The sequence below is a fragment of the Thamnophis sirtalis genome, unplaced genomic scaffold, assembly GCF_051295495.1.
Source record: "Thamnophis sirtalis isolate CommonGarterSnake01/CBP01778 unplaced genomic scaffold, rThaSir2_p1.2 scaffold_11, whole genome shotgun sequence".
NCBI classification, from domain to species: domain Eukaryota; kingdom Metazoa; phylum Chordata; class Lepidosauria; order Squamata; family Natricidae; genus Thamnophis; species Thamnophis sirtalis.
In genome coordinates this window covers 3,112,148-3,129,857 of record NW_028261391.1, presented here as the reverse complement: position 1 = coordinate 3,129,857, position 17,710 = coordinate 3,112,148, and the positions used below count along the sequence as shown (strand labels likewise).

The following is a 17,710-nucleotide window of genomic DNA, read 5'->3' as shown; positions in this document are numbered from 1 at the left end:
GGACAAGCATTTAAATAGGAGCCAGCCGTGTGCAGCAGCTGCCAAAAATGCCAACACAGTTCTAGGCTGCATCAACAGAGGGAGAGAATCAAGATCAGGTGAAGGGTTAATACCACTTTATAAGGCCTTGATAAGGCCACACTTGGAATATTTGCATCTAGTTTTGGTTGCCACCATGTAGAAAAGATGTGGAGACTCTAGAAAGAGTGCAGAGAAGAGCAACAAAGAGGATTAGGGGACTAGAGGCTAAAACATATGAAGAACGGTTTCAGGAACTGGGTATGTCTAGTTGAATGAAAAGAAGGACCAGGGGAGACATGATAGCATCTTCCAATATCTCAGGGGTTGCCACAAAGAAGAGGGACTCAAGCTATTCTCCAAAGCACCTGAGGGTAGGACAAGTAGCAATGGGTGGAAACTAATCAAGGAGAGAAGCAACTTAGAACTGAGGAGAAACTTCCTGACAGTTAGAACAATGAATCAGTGGAACAGAAGTTGCCTCCAGAAGTTGTGAATGCTCCAACACTGGAAGTTTTTAAGAAGATGTTGGATAGCCATTTGTCTGAAGTGGTGTAGGGTTTCCTGCCTAAGCAGGGGGTTGGACTAGAAGACCTCCAGGGTCCCTTCCAACTCTGCTATTGTATTGTATAAATGCTCTCCATGTCAAAATGTAACTAGAGGATAGATATTGTTTATAGAAAAATAGACCAATAGAGAAATATGAAACAAATAATTAGGTGCAATTTTTGAAGGGGCATTTGAAGATATCGTTTATGTACTAAGAAAAAAAACGAGTATAAAAAATGGAAAATGATGGAAGAAAATAATTTGGCAGAAAGTTAAAACAAAGCTATGATGTAAAATGGATTAGATGAAGGAGAGGACGTCAAAAGGAAGATCCATTCTACCCTTTTTTTCTATAATATGTGTAAAGTTGTATGAAAAACAAAAAAAAACTTTGAAAAGAAAAATAAATAAGTAAGGCCAAGCACTTATTTCGGGGGGGTCAAAAGAACCTAAGAGACCCTGTCTTATTTTCGGGGAAACGCAGTTATTATTATTATTATTTTTGTCCTTACTTTGCTTGTTTCTCGTGGACTCCGAAGAGTTGGGGCGAAGGGATGGGTGGGGTTCAGACGGGCAGAAGTGGGGGGCGATGGATGGGAGCTTCCCTCTGGCGGGCCGGAGGTTCTGGAAATCCGGGGCACAGGGCAGCTTGGGTTTGCGGGCAAAGCCCGGATGGGATGCGCTGCAAGGAAAAACAGAGGAAAAAAGGGAGGGATGAAAACTCTTTCATTTATGGTGAGGTAGGAGAAGAGAAGGAGAGCTGACCAGGTTTTTAATAGCAGTCATAGCTCAGTGTTCTGCCCCCCCCCCTTCTCCGCTCGTTAACAGACGTCAGGCAACAAACTTAAAAGGAACTCACTTTATCAGTTCTCGGCTCAGACTGGCCCCGAGCCCAAAAATAACATAAATACAGTCTCTAACGAGATAACAAACAAAAACTCTTACAAAGCAATGCACTTCTCCAAGTGTCTCCTTGAATCAGGGTTACAGAAAGCAAATCACTTCTCCAAGTGTATCTCAAATAAACCATGACCGATGATCAATCAATGTTGAACGAATGAAGGAACGTTGACTCCTGCAACCAGGGTGTGGCACCATCCGTCCTTTTATCACCAGAATACACCACTAACGAGCCCCAGCTGCATTGGTAATCTTTCATCCCGGAAAGACTCACAGAAGACGTCTGCTGAGTCACAACAGCTCAGGGTTGAACTGAGGGGTCCTGGCTGATCTCTGTGATGAGCCAAGGTGTGGCACGAAAGCAACACAGCCAGAGAACAGGTCTAACTTCCCTTTATTGCTCCAACTGTGCCCCCAAACTTCCCCACATTTACTACAAGTCCTGGAGCAAAGCTCTCGCAAGCACTTTTTCTGGCTGCGCATAGTGCGGTGAGCAAGGTTAGCCACACGTAGACATATGCCCCTCCCACTGGCACCTTCTTACATCTCAGTACCCAGGTGTGCCTGGTGAAGAAGGGCAAGGCACTCTCCTCCCTTGTAGCTGTCTCAGTCTGCGTTGTTCTCGCCTTCTCCCCACTCTCCGTGCTCTCAGATCAGGAGGGGGTGGTCCTTGCTCTTTGCCCGAGCACTCTCTCTCCTGCTCCTCTACAAGCTTTACTACAAGCTCTGAAGCAATGCTCTCACACCTGCCTTCTGGCTGCTAGTAGCGCAGTAAGCAAGTTTAGCCCCACAGCAACAAGGGCCAGCAATCCCGTAAGTTATGTTTAGCCAAACAGTAACCAGAGCAAGGAGTTTAGTGGGGCAGGCAAAGAGGGGAAACTCCACAGGACAAAGCACTGTAATCTCCAGGCCTCGGCAAGTCCACACGAGGCTCCGCAGATTCTATGCTTGTTCCCGACAAATATAGATTGGAATATAGAACAGAATAGAAAACGGATTGGAAGAGACCTTGGAGGTCTTCTAGTCCAGCCCCTTGCCCAAGCAGACATTGTTCTCCCTGTTGGAAAGTTTCTTCTAATTTCTAGGTTGGATCTCTCCTTGATCAATGGAATGGAATAACAGAGTTGGATGGGACCCTGGAGGTCTTCTAGTCCAGCCCCCTGCTGAAGCAGGAGACCTTGTACCATTCCAGGCAGTCTCCTCTTAAAAAATAATTGTTGGAGCATCCACAACTTCTGGAGGCAAGCAGTTCCACTGGTTGATTGTTCTGATTATCAGGAAACATCTCGTTAGGTTTAGTTAGTTGCTTCTCTCCTTCATCTGTTTCCACCCATTATTAGGCTGACCCCCACTCTTCTTTGGGGCAGCCCCCCCAGATATTGGAAGACGGCTATCCCGTCATCCCTAGTCCTTCTCTTAGAATTTAGAATTTTTTTAGAATTTTATTAGAATTTGTAGGCCGCCCTTTTCCCTGAGGGGACCCAGGGCGGCTCACACAAAAACTGGGAAAGGGGAATACAGACAGTAGGACAAAACATGTAATAAAATAGCAAACAACAAACACTCATCATTCGGGCGGGTAACTATCCTATCCCCAGGCCTGACGGGCGAGCCAGTTCTTCAAGGCTATGCGGAAGGCCTGGACGGTGGAGAGGGTACGAATCTCCACGGGGAGCTCGTTCCAAAGGGTCGGGGCTACTGCTGAGAAGGCCCTCCTCCTTGTAGTTGCCAGCCGACACTGGCTGGCCGATGGAATACGGAGGAGGCCTAATCTATGAGATCTTATCGGTCGTAGGGATGTAATTGGCAGAAGGCGGTCTCTCAAGTATCCAGATCCACTGCCATGTAGGGCTTTATGGGTGATTAATAGCACCTTGAAGCGCATCCGGAGATCAACAGGTAGCCAGCGCAGCTCGCGGAGGATAGGTGTTATGCGGGTTCACTAGCTTGGGAGGATCCCCTCTGCTACAAACCATCAAAAGGAGCAATTTTGCTGGCTGAGAAAAATTAATGTGGATTAATGTGGACTCCATTAATGTGGAGCCGAGGTGGCGCAGTGGTTAAATGCAGCATTGCAGGCTACTTCAGCTGACTGCTGGTTCTGCAGTTCGGCTGTTCAAATCTCAGCGGCTCAGGGTTGACTCAGCCTTCCATCCTTCCGAGGTGGGTGAAATGAGGACCCGGATTGTTGTTGGGGGCAATATGCTGACTCTGTAAACCGCTTAGAGAGGGCTGAAAGCCCTGTGAAGCGGTATATAAGTCTAACTGCTATTGCTATTTCCACCCTGGAAGGAATCAATGGCCAGCGGCTTCGGTTTCCAGGGGGATATCCTGCACGGTTGCACATCTCAGTCCCCCCCCCCCCCAATTATCGCCTTCGCTTTGGGATTCAGCAAACAATGAATCATTGTTAGCAAGGGTGGGAGAGCACATTAATCAGACAAGCATGTTGGCATAAAGCTGGAAGGCCAGTTTGCTCACCTTCTATGAACAATCCCCACCTGGGGTATCTTGGATGAAGATCTCGCCCAATTATTCCGGCCCAGGAAGAAGGCTTTGACCAAACACGAACCCGGTTGATGGAATCCGAGTTTGTTTTGTTTTATTTCCCCCAAGCATTCACTGAGAAAAAAAGGAAATGAGTTTCCAAGCGGCCGTTTTCAATTGTTGGGTCTCCAACTGCCTCGACTTCCTTGGATAATAATGTTCTGACCGAGGTTTCTTGAGAGCATGAATTCTGCTCATTCACCTCCAGCAAAGTCTTTCAAGGGAGGATTTACGGTCACCGACCTTCTCTGGCTTGGAGAGCTGCCAGGCTGATCTCAGTCATAAGTATGAGTCAGTTGCCAAACGCCTGAATTTTGATCACGTGACCACGGGGATACTGCAACGGTCATAAGTGTGAAAATGGTCACGATAAGCCACTCTTTTCGGTGCCGTTGTATCTTCGAATTGTCACTAAACGAATAGTTTGTACGTCTACCAGTACCTCATAGTACTGGTAGGCGCAGCCGAGGTGGCGCAGTGGTTAGGGTGCAGGACTGCAGGCCACTTCAGCTGACTGTTATCTGCAGTTCGGCGGTTCTAATCTCACCGGCTCAAGGTTGACTCAGCTTTCCATCCTTCCGAGGTGGGTGAAATGAGGACCCAGACTGTGGGGGCAAGTTGCTGACTCTGTAAACCGCTTAGAGAGGGCTGAAAGCCCTATGAAGCGGTATATAAGTCTAACTGCTATTGCTATTGCTATAGTCCAGTGATGGAGAACCTTTCTGGCACTAAGGGCTCAAACCAGATTGTGTTCGTGTCTGTTCGTGTGTGTGCCAGAATGCCAGAAACCCCAAAACAGCTGGCTGGTGCAGGCATGTCTGTTTTTTGGATGGTTTGGGCTGTTTTTTGGACCATTTTCAGGCCGTTTTTTTCAGGCCGAAAATGGCCTGAAAACAGCTCAAAAAATATAAACGGCTCCAAAAACGGCCTGTTTTTTTGGCTGGTTTTGGCCGGGTTTTGGACCATTTTCAGGCTGTGTTCTGGCGCTCCGACATTTGAGAAGACCAGCTGACTGGCATGCATGTGTGGCCGGAAATCAGAAGAGCAGGTGGTGAGGGCGCACATGCCAACAGAGAGGGCTCTGCGTGCCACTTCTGACACGCGTGCCATACGTATGCCATCACGGTTATAGTCCTTCAAGGCTTGTAAAGAAGAGCAACGAAGAAGATTAGGGGACTGGAGGCTCAAACACAGGATGAATGGTTGCAAGCACTCCGTATGGCTGATCTAGGGAAGAGAAGGACCAGTATTTGAGGGGCTGCCCCAGGGAGGAGAATTTAGAATTTAGAATTTAGAATTTAGAATTTTATTAGAATTTGTAGGCCGCCCTTTTCCCTGAGGGGACTCAGGGCGGCTCACACAAAAACTGGGAAAGGGGAATACAGACATTAGGACAAAACATGTAATAAAATAGCAAGCAACAAACACTCATCATTCGGGCGGGGTAACTATCCTATCCCCAGGCCTGACGGGCGAGCCAGTTCTTCAAGGCTATGCGGAAGGCCTGGACGGTGGAGAGGGTACGAATCTCCACGGGGAGCTCGTTCCAAAGGGTCGGGGCTACTGCTGAGAAGGCCCTCCTCCTTGTAGTTGCCAGCCGACACTGGCTGGCCGATGGAATACGGAGGAGGCCTAATCTATGAGATCTTATCGGTCGTAGGGATGTAATTGGCAGAAGGCGGTCTCTCAAGTATCCAGATCCACTGCCATGTAGGGCTTTATGGGTGATTAATAGCACCTTGAAGCGCATCCGGAGATCAACAGGTAGCCAGCGCAGCTCGCGGAGGATAGGTGTTATGCGGGTGAATCGGGGTGCACCCGCAATCACTCGCGCGGCTGCATTCTGCACTAGCTGAAGTCGCCGGATGCTCCTCAAGGGCAGCCCCATGTAGAGCACATTGCAGTATTCCAGCCTAGAGGTCACAAGGGCCCGAGTGACTGTTGTGAGAGCCTCCCGATTCAGGTAGGGTCGCAACTGGCGCACCAGGCGAACCTGGGCGAATGCCCCCCTGGTCACAGCCGTTAAGTGGTGGTCAAATGACAGCTGTGGATCCAGGAGGACTCCCAAGTTGCGAACCCTCTCTGAGGGGTATAAAATTTGACCCCCCAGCCTGAGTGGTGGAATAATAACCAAATCTTTGGGAGGGAAACACAACAGCCACTTGGTCTTTTCTGGGTTGAGCACAAGCTTGTTCACCCTCATCCAGTCCATAACGGCCTCAAGACCCCGGCTCATCACGTCAACCGCTTCATTGATTTGGCACGGGGCGGACAGATACAATTGAGTATCGTCCGCATATTGATGGTATCTAATCCCGTGCCTGCGGATGATCTCTCCCAGCGGTTTCATGTAGATGTTGAATAGTAGGGGGGATAAGACCGAACCCTGAGGCACCCCATAATTTAGGGGCCTAGGGGACGATCTCTGCCCCCCCACTAACACCGACTGCGACCTGTCCGAGAGGTAGGAGGAGAACCACCGTAACACGGTGCCTCCCACTCCCACCTCCCGCAGTCGTCGCAGAAGGATACCATGGTCGATGGTATCGAAAGCCGCTGAGAGGTCAAGGAGGACCAGGATGGAGGAACGTCCTTCATCTCTGGCTCTCCAGAGATCATCCATCAATGCGACCAAAGCGGTTTCTGTGCTGTAACCGGGCCTGAAGCCTGACTGGAAGGGGTCTAGGTAGTTTGCTTCCTCCAAGGACCGTTGGAGCTGGAAGGCCACCACCTTCTCAACAACCTTCCCCAGGAAGGGAAGGTTGGAGACTGGACGATAGCTATTAAGAACAGCTGGATCCAAGGATGGTTTCTTCAGGAGGGGTCTCACCACCGCCGCTTTCAGTGCGGCGGGGAAGTTCCCCTCCCGAAGGGAGGCGGTCACAACCGCCTGGATCCAGCCTCGTGTCACCTCACTGCAGTTAGTAACCAGCCATGAGGGACACGGATCCAGAACGCAGGTGGAAGTACTTACAGCTCTCATGGCCTTGTCCACATCCCCGGGGGTAACGTCTTGAAACTCAACCCAGAGCTGTTCTACTTGGTCCCCCTGCGCCTCGGCTGGAACTGCGGGGGTGGAGTCCAAGTCCGACCGAAACCGAGCAATTTTGTCCGCTAAGAATTGGGCATATTCTTCAGCTCTGCCCTGCAAGGGTTCCCCCGCCTCCCTTTTGTTCAATAGGGAGCGGGTTATCCTAAACAGGGCGGCTGGGCGAGACTCAGCGGATGCTACCAGGGTGGCTATGTGCGATCTTTTTGCTGCCCTAAGTGCCCTGGTGTATTCCCTGGTGCAGGTGGTTACCATTGCCCGGTTCGAATCGGACTTATCGGACCTCCAACGGTGCTCTAGGCATCTCCTCCGGCGCTTCATCTCCCGGAGTTCCTCGGTGAACCAAGGGGGTCTCCGGGATCCGCCGCCTCGGAGGAGCCGCAGTGGCGCAATCCGGTCGAGGGCCTCCGACGCTGCCGAGTGCCACGCAGCAGCCAGAGTCTCCACCGGATTGTGGGCGAAAGAGTCAGGAATAACCCCAAGCTCTGTCTGGAACCTTACTGGCTCCATAAGACGCCTGGGGCGGAACCACCTGGTCGGTTCCTCCTCCCTACAGTGGGGGTTTGGCCTCCGGAAGTCGAGCCTCAGTAGGCAATGGTCTGACCACGACAGGGGTATGATGTCACTCCCCCTCAGACCAAGATCACAAATCCACTGCTCCGAGAGAAATACGAGGTCAAGCATGTGTCCCGCTGAATGGGTTGGGCCCCGAATTACTTGGGTCAAGCCCATGGCTGTCATGGAAGCCATGAACTCCTGCGCCCCATCAGAGTTTTCACCGAGCGACGGCAAATTAAAGTCCCCCAGGACCATCAACCTAGGGAACTCAATTGCCAGCTCGGCTACCGACTCGAGGAGCGAGGGGAGGGCTGCTGCAACGCTGTTGGGAGGCAGGTACGTTAGCAGCAGACCCACTTGACCCTTGAGGTCCAACTTTAACAGCAAAGACTCACACCCGACAATCTCCGGAGCAGGGACCCTACGAGGAACTGACGACTCTCGGATAACAGCGGCCACACCCCCACCCCTTCCCTGGGCTCTCGGCTGATGCAGCACCTGAAATCCTTCTGGGCACAGCTCTACAAGGGGGACTCCTCCCTCTGGGCCCAGCCAGGTTTCAGTAATACATGCCAGGTCTGCCCTCTCGTCTAAAATTAAGTCCCGGACGAGAGGAGCTTTATGTACAACAGACCTGGCATTTAGCGACAACAGCCTGAGACCAGGGTCCTGACTACTTGCGCCATCTGGTCTTGGAGTGGGACTCCTAGGGCCGGAAGGAGGGATCTCTGTAATGTAGCGAACCCTCCTTCCCCGGTAATGGCCTGCCCTAAAGTCCCCGCCGTATCTGCCCCTCCCTGTTACGACCGCAATACCCCGACCCTCTCCCGTGTCTCTGGTCCCCTCAACCACCCCCGTGGCCCCCGCAACTCCCGGCAGGTCCTCCGAATCACGCATACTCATACACTCCCCCAAACAGTCCCCACGTAAGAAGTTAAAAACACAAAATTACAACAATATGATCATAAAAAAGTGGGACATTCATCCATCTCAAGCGTACCTCAAGCATAACCCATACAAAGACGGAAGAAAAAGGTGAAAGAAAAGAAAGAAATTATAAATTGCGCAAAAAAATTGATTGGTTTAAAGTGCGAATAGTTCTGGGAAGGTCCAAAAAAAGTCCAAGATGGTTAAGGCAAGGAGAGGGCCTTCTATGTACTGTAAGTACCCCCGCTCGGCCAGTAGTGGCGCTATCTGTGGCCGCAGGTCCAAGGCGGCATCAGGCAACAATGGCCGTGGCAGATGAAAGTGTAGATAAAAGAGCAGATGAAGATATACTCCAAAAGGTCCAAAAGCCGCATTCCAAGAGGAGTCTAGTCCCACCCAGCAAAAGGCCCTGCAATAGCAATGGCAACGGCCCAGTGGGGGGGAGAATGCACCAACAGGGGAGGCCAAGCCGAGGGGAGAGGAAGGGGGATGCAGTAGCAGCAGATGAAGACAGCCTCCCATTCTCTCCCAGTGCTGTTCCAGGCTAACCGCCTTCTCCCTGGGGCAATGAATAGTCCAATGCAAGTCCACAGCAACCAAACACACAGACGAGAAAGAAAGTAGCATAAAGGGGGGGGAGAGATTTTTCTCAGCCAGCAAGTGGAGGAGAGTCAAGGCTCTCTCAGGTCAGCCGGGTCACTGAGGAGGGGGTCAAGCTGTCTCCCAAAGCACAAGAAAGAGAAAAAGAAAGAAAGAAAGAAAACAGAAAGTAAGGAAGGAAGGGAGGGAGGGAGGGAGGGAAGGAAGGAAGGAGGACAGAAGGAAGGAAAAAATAATAAAAAAGAAAAAAGAGATACATGGCTGATCTAGTGAAGAGAAGGACCAGGGGAGATAGGAGAGCATCTCCCAATATTTGAGGGGCTGCCCCAGAGAGGAAGCTATTTTCCAAAGCACAAGAAAGAGAGAGGGGGGGAGGGAGGGAGAGAGAGAGAGAGAGAAAGAAGGTGGAAGGTGGAAGGGAGGGAGGGATGGAAGGAAGGAAGGAAAAAATAATGAAAAAAGAAAAAAAGAGACATGGCTTGTTTAGAGAAGAGAAGGACCAGGGGAGGCAGGATACCATCAATATTTGAGGGGCTGCCCCAGAGAGGAGGGGATCAAGTTATTCTCCAAAGCACAAGAAAGAGAGAAAGAAAGAAAGAAAGAAAGAAAGAAAGAAAGAAAGAAAGAAAGAAAGAAAGAAAGAAAGAAAAAGAAAGTGGAAGGCAGGGAGGGCGGGAAGGAAGGAAAATATAATAAAAACAGAAAAAAGAGAGACATGGCTAGCCTAGGGAAGAGAAGGACCAGGGAAGACAGGAGAGCATCTTCCAATATTTGAGGGGCTTCCACAGAGAAGAGGGGGCCAAGCTGTTTTCCAAAGCACAAGAAAGAAAAGAGAGAGAGAGAGAGAGAAAGAAAGAAAGGAAGGAAGGAAGAACGAAACAAAGAACGAAAGAAAGTGGAAGGGAGGGATGGATGGAAAGAAGGAAGGAAAGGAGGACAGAAGGAAGGAAGAAAAAAATGAAAAAAGAAAGAAGAGAGACATGGCTAGCCTAGGGAAGAGAAGGACCAGGAGAGACAGGAGAGCATCTTCCAATATTTGAGGGGCTTCCACAGAGAAGAGGGGGCCAAGCTGTTTTCCAAAGCACAAGGAAGAGAAAGAAAGAAAGAAAGAAAGAAAGAAAGAAAGAAAGAGGAAGGGAGGGATGGAAGGAAAAAATAATGAAAAAAGAAAAAAGAAGGACCAGGGGAGACGGGAGAGCATCTTCCAATATTTGAGGGGCTGCCACAGAGAGGAGGAAGGGGGTCCAGCTATTCTCCAAAGCCCCCGAAGGCCAAAGAAGGAAGAATGGATGGAAACCGACCAAGGAGAGATTCAACCTGGAAATAAGGAGGAATTTCCTGACAGTGAGAACCATCAACCCATGGAACAGAAGTTGCCTTCAGAAGTTGTGGGAGCTTTCCGGCACTTTGACACACATCCTCACGCATTCCAGTTTGAGCACTGGGTGCTGAAAAGGTTCGCCATCACTGGTATGGGGTCTTTTGCTTGGGTGGTGGTGGGGTTGGACTAGATGACCTCCAAGGTCCCCGCCAACTCTGTTAATCTGTAATTTCTGAGAACTTTCTGTAGTATTAAAAGCATGTGTCTACTTCCTATTGTTGTGCCGAGGGGAACATCTTGTCCTGCTGTTGGTTTGAATGATGCGTTGCGGTTTGTGAGTCACTTGACGAGCTAATATAACTCTTTTTGTCTGCTCTCAGGTTTCCCGCATACCTTCGATTCTCTTTCTGTTCAGCAAACAGAGGAGAGGAGGCAAACTCTTTTAAATAGGCAAATATTTATGTTCCGGTGGTAAAGAACCGTGAGACGGAATGGATTTCTCTTAAATCAACTTTTTATCTCTCGCTTCCGTAACAGGAGTTCGTTTATAAAGCTTTTTATAAAGGCCACACTTGGAACACTACGCCTGGTTTGGGTCACCCTGTTCTGTATTACAAAGATGTAGAGGCTCTATAAAGGGGGGGGACGAGCAATAAAGATGATTTAGGACGGCAGTCACCAATTGTTGGTTTGCGAGAAAAATGTGGTGGTGCGCAGAAAAATTATTTGCATTTTTTGCATTGCACTCAATCAGGGGTCCTCAAACTGCGGCCCCTGGGACGGATACGTGCAATGAACGCTTGTGTGGCTGCAGAGAGTCTCCCCTTTGGGGTCTTTTATGGGGTCGGAGGGGGGCAGAAATTCCCACTTGGGGTCTGCTTCGGCCTCCTGGTGGGGGGCTTTGGGCGAAGGCTGAAGGGAAGAACCGCCGGTGGCGAAGAGCCGGAGGGCCTCGTTCCAGTGGGACGGCATCATGGCCTGGAACTGGCTGACCATCTCAGCCCGCTGAGCCTCCAGGCGCCGGCACCTGGCCTTGCACTCCCGCAGGTCTTCATTTTGCTTGGAAAGCCCATGCTTCTAGTCCTCAGTGAGGTGCTTCTGCTGAAACCTCCTTCTCGGTCTGATCCAATTGGAACTGATCTGTTTTGCCAACTCTTTCTCCCGGTGGATGCTCAGCTCCAGCAACTGCTCCCTGTTGGGGCCCTAAGGAGCCCCGGCGGGCAGGCGAGGAGTGGAGAGTAGAGGCTGGCGAGGGGCTGGGAATGACATCGAATTGGTCACGCCCACCCAGTCACATGACCACCTTGCCACGCCCATCAGGCAGATGGTATTAGTGGTCCGTGGGATTTAAAATGATGAATGTAGTGGTCTCTGAGGTCTGAAAGGTTTGGGGGACCGCTGATTTTGGGGGGCTGGAGGCTAAAGCCTAGGAAGAATGGTTGTAGGAATTGGGTATGTTTAATTTATCTAGACCAGTGTTTCTCAACCTTGGCAACTTGAAGATGTCTGGACTTTCAACTCCCAGAATTCCCCAGCCAGCATTCGCTGGCTGGGGAATTCTGGGAGTTGAAAGTCCAGACATCTTCAAGTTGCCAAGGTTGAGAAACACTGGTCTAGACATGAAATATCGAAATATGAAATAGGTCAGGAAAATATCTACAGACCCCTCACATCCTCACGACGCTATCGAGCACTGCACACCAGAACAACTAGACACAAGGACAGTTTCCCCCCCCCGAACGCCATCACTCTTCTAAACAAATAATTCCCACAACACTGTCAAACTATTTATGAAGACTATATTGCTATTCTTCTTCTCTTCCTTCCCATTACCTACATCTTCTTTTCTACTTAAGACTATAACCTTGTTGCTTGCCCTCGTGACCTCAAGACTGGACTACTGCAATGCGCTCTACATGGGGCAGCCCTTGAAGAGCATTCGGAGACTTCAACTCATCCAGAATGCAGCCGCGCGAGCGATTGTGGGTGCACCTCGGTATACACCCACGTTACACCTATCGTCCGCGAGCTGCACTGGTTACCGATCGGTCTCCGGATATGCTTCAAAGTGCTAGTCGTAACTTATAAAGCCCTTCATGGTATTGGACCTGGGTACTTGAGAGACAGCCTGCTGCCAATTACCTCCCAAAGACCCATTAGATCGCACAGGGCCGGCCTCCTCCGGGTTCCGTCCACCAGCCAATGCCATCTGGCTACCACCCGGGGGAGGGCCTTCTCTGTGGCAGCTCCCAGCCCTTTGGAACAAACTCCCCGCAGAGATTCGGACCCTCACCTCTCTCCAGGCTTTCCGGAAAGCCGTTAAAACCTGGCTGTGTCGGCAGGCCTGGGGTTGATGAGTTCCCCTCCCCTCTCGACATGTATGGCTGTGTGACTCTTGGTTATTTTAATCACCTGTATTGTGTTCTATGTTCCCTTTCCCCCTTTGAGTTGTTCGCCGCCCTGAGTCCTTCCCGGAAAAGGGTGGCATACAAATAAAATAAATCCTGTATCTTTATGATGTATATTATTTCGTTTCCTGGTGTGATTCTGATTGCATATTTAGTATCCTATGACTACCAATAAGTGTTGCATCTTATGATTCTTGATGAATGTGGTTTTTTTTGTGTACACTGAGAGCTTCTGCAACGAAGACAAATAAAATAAATCCTGTATCTTTATGATGTATATTGTTTTATTTCGTTTCCTGGTGTGATTCTGATTGCGTATTTAGTATCCTATGACTACCAATAAGTGTTGCATCTTATGATTCTTGAAGAATCTGGTTTTTTGAGTGTACACTGAGAGCTTCTGCAACGAAGACAAATAAAATAAATCCTGTATCTTTATGATGTATATTGTTTTATTTCGTTTCCTGGTGTGATTCTGATTGCGTATTTAGTATCCTATGACTACCAATAAGTGTTGCATCTTATGATTCTTGATGAATGTGGTTTTTTTTATGTACACTGAGAGCTTCTGCAACGAAGACAAATTCCTTGTGTGTCCAATTACACTTGGCCAATAAAGAATTCTATTAAGGAAGAGAAGGACTAGGGGGGACATGATAGCAGTCTTCCAATATCTTCCAACGAAGAGGAGGGGGCTCGCCTATTTCCCAAAGCACCAGAAGGCAGGACAAGAAGCAACGGCTCAAAACCAATACTGGAGAGAAGAAACCTAGAACTAAGGAGAAAAATCCTAACAATTGACCATTGGAACAGAATGCCACCAGAAGGTGTGAGCGGCTTCATCGCTGGAATGTTTTTTAAGAAGAGATCGGACAGCCATTTGTCTCGTAGAACATAGGGTCTCCTGCTTGAAAAGGAGGGTGGACTGGAAGATCTCCAAGACCCCTTCCAACTCTGTTATTCTGTTAAATAATTCCACGTAGCATTATCTTCCAGGGACTCGGTGCTTGGTAAATCTCACCTAGATGGACAGCATGTCTGAACAGGTTCCACCACAAAACCGCGTTCGATTAAAGGGCGCTCGACGAAACCGCGTAGCTGACGTCATCACAGCGCGACAACAGCGCGGAGAAAAAAGCATGCTGTAAACGCTAAACCTAAAATTAACCCCTAAACCTAAACCTAACCCCCCTAAACCTAATCCTAAACCTAACCCTAAACCTAACCCTAAACCTAACCCTTAACCTAACCCTAACCCTAATCCTTAACCTAACCCTAAACCTAAACCTAACCCTTAACCTAACCCTAAACCTAACCCTTACCTTAAGTTGAATTGGCTTGCTTTCAAAGCGCTATTTAAAGCGCCCTTCTTTCTCCGCGCTGGCTGTTGTCGCCCTGTTGATGACGTCAGCGACGCGGTTTAATCGGGCACGGTTTAGTCGAGCGCGGTTTTGTCGTGCCACGGTCTGAACAGCAGATCAGATCCTAGCAGGATGGAGGTTAGGAAGCCGGAAAACAACTCTCTTCCAAATGTGTTTTTATGTGACAAAAAGTTATAAATGTGCTCTGTGTTTTAATTCTTTGCAATGAACGAGCAGGATCTTGGTACAGGTAGCTCTGACTTACGACCACAGTTGGAAGCGAAATTTCTGTTGCTAAGCAACAGGGGCTGTTAAATGAATCGCACCCAATTTTACGGCTTTTTTGGGGGGGCCACAATTGATAAACAATTCACTGCCGTTTTAAAGTGAATCACCTGGTCATTAAATGAATCCAGCTTCGCCCTGTTGACTTTGCAGCCAATCGTAAATACACGCCAGTCGGCAAGCACCTGAATTCTGATCATGTGACTGCCCACGAGGATGCTGCAATGGTCATAAGTGCAAGGACCCCTTGTAAAATCACTTTTTTTTCCAAATGCCATTGTAAATTTGAATGGTGGTGTGGCCCGCCAGCGGAGTTGGCAGCAGATTCGGACAGTGGGGAGGTTGGGGAGGAAGATGGGCCAGTCCTGGAGTCTAGGGGAGGCTCTGAGGAGGGCTCTGTGTCGGAGGCAGAGAGGGGGCCACGGGATCCCCTTTTGCGACCTTCTGTCACTCTAAGTCAGTGGGGAAGCCGGATTCAGTTAACGACCGGGTTACTAACTTGACAACTGCAACCGATTCACTTAAAAGCGGTGGCGAGAAAGGTCTTAAAACGGGGCAAAACTCACTTAAGAACCGTCTTGCTTAGCAATGGAAATTTGGAGCTCAACTGTGGGTCGTACGTCGAGGAACTCCCAGTAAAACTTTCTGGAACAATAGTTTCTTCTATCCCGCCATCCCAAACCAGATGTTGTGAGCCCAAAATGTATTCTGCTAAGCGAGAAATGTGTTAAGTGAGCTTTGCGCTGTTTTACAAATTTCCTTGCTACCGTTGTTAAGTGAATCACCGCAGTTGTTAAATCGAGAAGATGTTCCCTGAAGATGGATTCCCGCACCAGTCCGAAAGCTCGGAAGACAAAAATCCTGGTCCCGCTTGCCTGGCCCAGACTGGATCCCCCCACTCCCGTTGTTGGCCACGCGATCGAGCAGCCGTTTCCCTTCTGGCTGAAATGGAAAAAGGAAGTTGGTGGCGACGGGAATTTGCATATTAGCAAAAAGGCTTCATCGATGCGCAAAAAATAAAACCTTTTGCTTGGCCTGTAACCTGGCGCTGGGCTTCACCTCCTCCCTGATTTAATCCCCGTTGTACAAGTGAGGATTTTGTAAACAAGCGGTTGTGCTGATTCATGGATTAGCTGTTGAAATGTCAGATCCTCCCGTTTGACAAGAGGAAATATCCGGGGGAAAAAATATCCTCTTTATTGAACCTTAGTTGTCTCCCAGGGCTCCGAGTTCATTCTTGCATTAAATTGTCTTCAGCAATAGCAATAGCAATAGCAATAGCAATAGCAATAGCAGTAGACTTATATACCGCTTCATAGGCCTTTCAGGCCTCTCTAAGCGGTTTACAGAGAGTCAGCATATTGCCCCCAACAATCTGGGTCCTCATTTTACCTACCTCGGAAGGATGGAAGGCTGAGTCAACCCTGAGCCGGTGAGATTTGAACCGCTGACCTGCTGATCTAGCAGTAGCCTGCAGTGCTGCATTTAACCACTGCGCCACCTTGGCTCTTCCAGGGGGATTAAATTTCAGAAAGAGTGCAGAGAAGAGCAACCAAGAGGATTTGGGAACTGGAGGCTAAAACGTATGAAGGACGGCTGGACTAGAAGACCTCCACGGTCCCTTCCAACCATGTTATTCTGCTCTTCCGAAGACGTCAAGCTAGGGTTGAGGAGCTGCATCTATCTACCCAGGTTACATGGAAGAAGGAACCTGTCCTTCAATGTACAAAGCGGAGCCACAAGCTTGTTGTGACGTTCTGTGTGAAGTTTTAGTAGCATTTTATAATGCTTTGGTGAGAGACTTGGAATCCTGAGCCAAGGTGGCGCAGTGGTTAAATGCAGCACTGCAGGCTACTGCTAGATCAGCAGTTCAGCGGTTCAAATCTCACCGGCTCAGGGTTGACTCAGCCTTCCATCCTTCCGAGGTGGGTAAAATGAGGACCCAGATTGTTGGGGGCAATATGCTGACTCTCTGTAAACCGCTTAGAGAGGCCTGAAAGGCCTATGAAGCGGTATATAAGTCTACTGCTATTGCTATTGCTATCCTGCATCCAGTTTTGGCCACCACGAGATAAGGAGGATGTGGAGACTCTAGAAAGAGTGCAGAGAAGAGCAACCAAGAGGATTAGGGGACTGGAGGCTGATGTCAAGCCTGCAGCCATCTTTTCTTTTAGTCTTTCGCCTGCCACGTTTTCTATTATTCTACTATGTATTTTCTGTTATGGGAAAATGGGATTGTACGGAGTTAGATGCTATGTAGCCATAACGACATTCTTTCTAGAAAACCAAGGTCATCCTTTGTCTTTGCACCTCTGTACCTGGCCGGAGCTGGATGGGTGTGGATGATTGGACCACGGGATGGACTTGTGGGTGTGGGGGCAAGATCTTGAACTTTCAACTGGGTGGGGAAAATTGGGAAGCTTTCAGATTCGGGTTTTCCCAGATGTGCCAACATGGCTCTCTTAATAAATTGTGTTCTACTTGGGGGTGGGTGGGTGTTGGACTAGAAGACCTTCAAGATCCTAGGATTCTATGATAGGAAAGAAGGGAGGAAGGAAGGAAGGAAGGAAGGAAGGAAAGAAGGAAGGATGGAAGGAAGGAAGGAAGGAAGGAAGGATGGAAGGAAGGAAGGAAGGAAGGAAAGAAGGAAGGATGGAAGGAAGGAAGGAAGGAAGGAAGGATGGAAGGAAGGATGGATGGAAGGAAGGAAGAAAGGAAGGATGGAAGGAAGGATGGAAGGAGGGAAGGAAGGAAGGAAGGAAGGAAAGAAGGAAGGAAGGATGGATGGAAGGAAGGATGGAAGGAAGGAAGGAAAGAAGGAAGGAAGGAAGGAAGGAAAGAAGGAAGGATGAAGGAAGGAAAGAAGGAAGGATGGAAGGAAGGAAGGATGGATGGAAGGAAGGAAGAAAGGAAGGATGGAAGGAAGGAAGGATGGAAGGAGGGAAGGAAGGAAGGAAGGAAAGAAGGAAGGAAGGATGGATGGAAGGAAGGATGGAAGGAAGGAAGGAAAGAAGGAAGGAAGGAAGGAAGGAAGGAAGGAAGGAAGGAGCTAGGGGTTGAAGCTACTCAGATGGAGATCAAACCTAAAAATAATGAGAAATTTCCTGACAATGAGAACAATTGACCAGTGGAACTGCTTGCCTCCAGAAGTTGTTGGTGCTCCAACACTGGAAGTTTTTAAGAAGAG

At 49.1% G+C, this 17,710-nt stretch overlaps 1 protein-coding gene across 2 annotated transcripts in view; it reads right to left on the bottom strand.

Moving 5' to 3' along the window:
* Window positions 1–17,710, bottom strand: part of ARMC9 (armadillo repeat containing 9) — a 120,040-nt gene that overhangs the window by 3,846 nt on the left and 98,484 nt on the right. For both annotated transcript variants that reach the window (XM_087725059.1, XM_087725061.1), the window contains one exon: window positions 1,080–1,249. In XM_087725059.1, coding sequence (XP_087581185.1) covers window positions 1,080–1,249 — 170 coding nt within the window. The remainder of the gene's footprint in view (window positions 1–1,079; window positions 1,250–17,710) is intronic.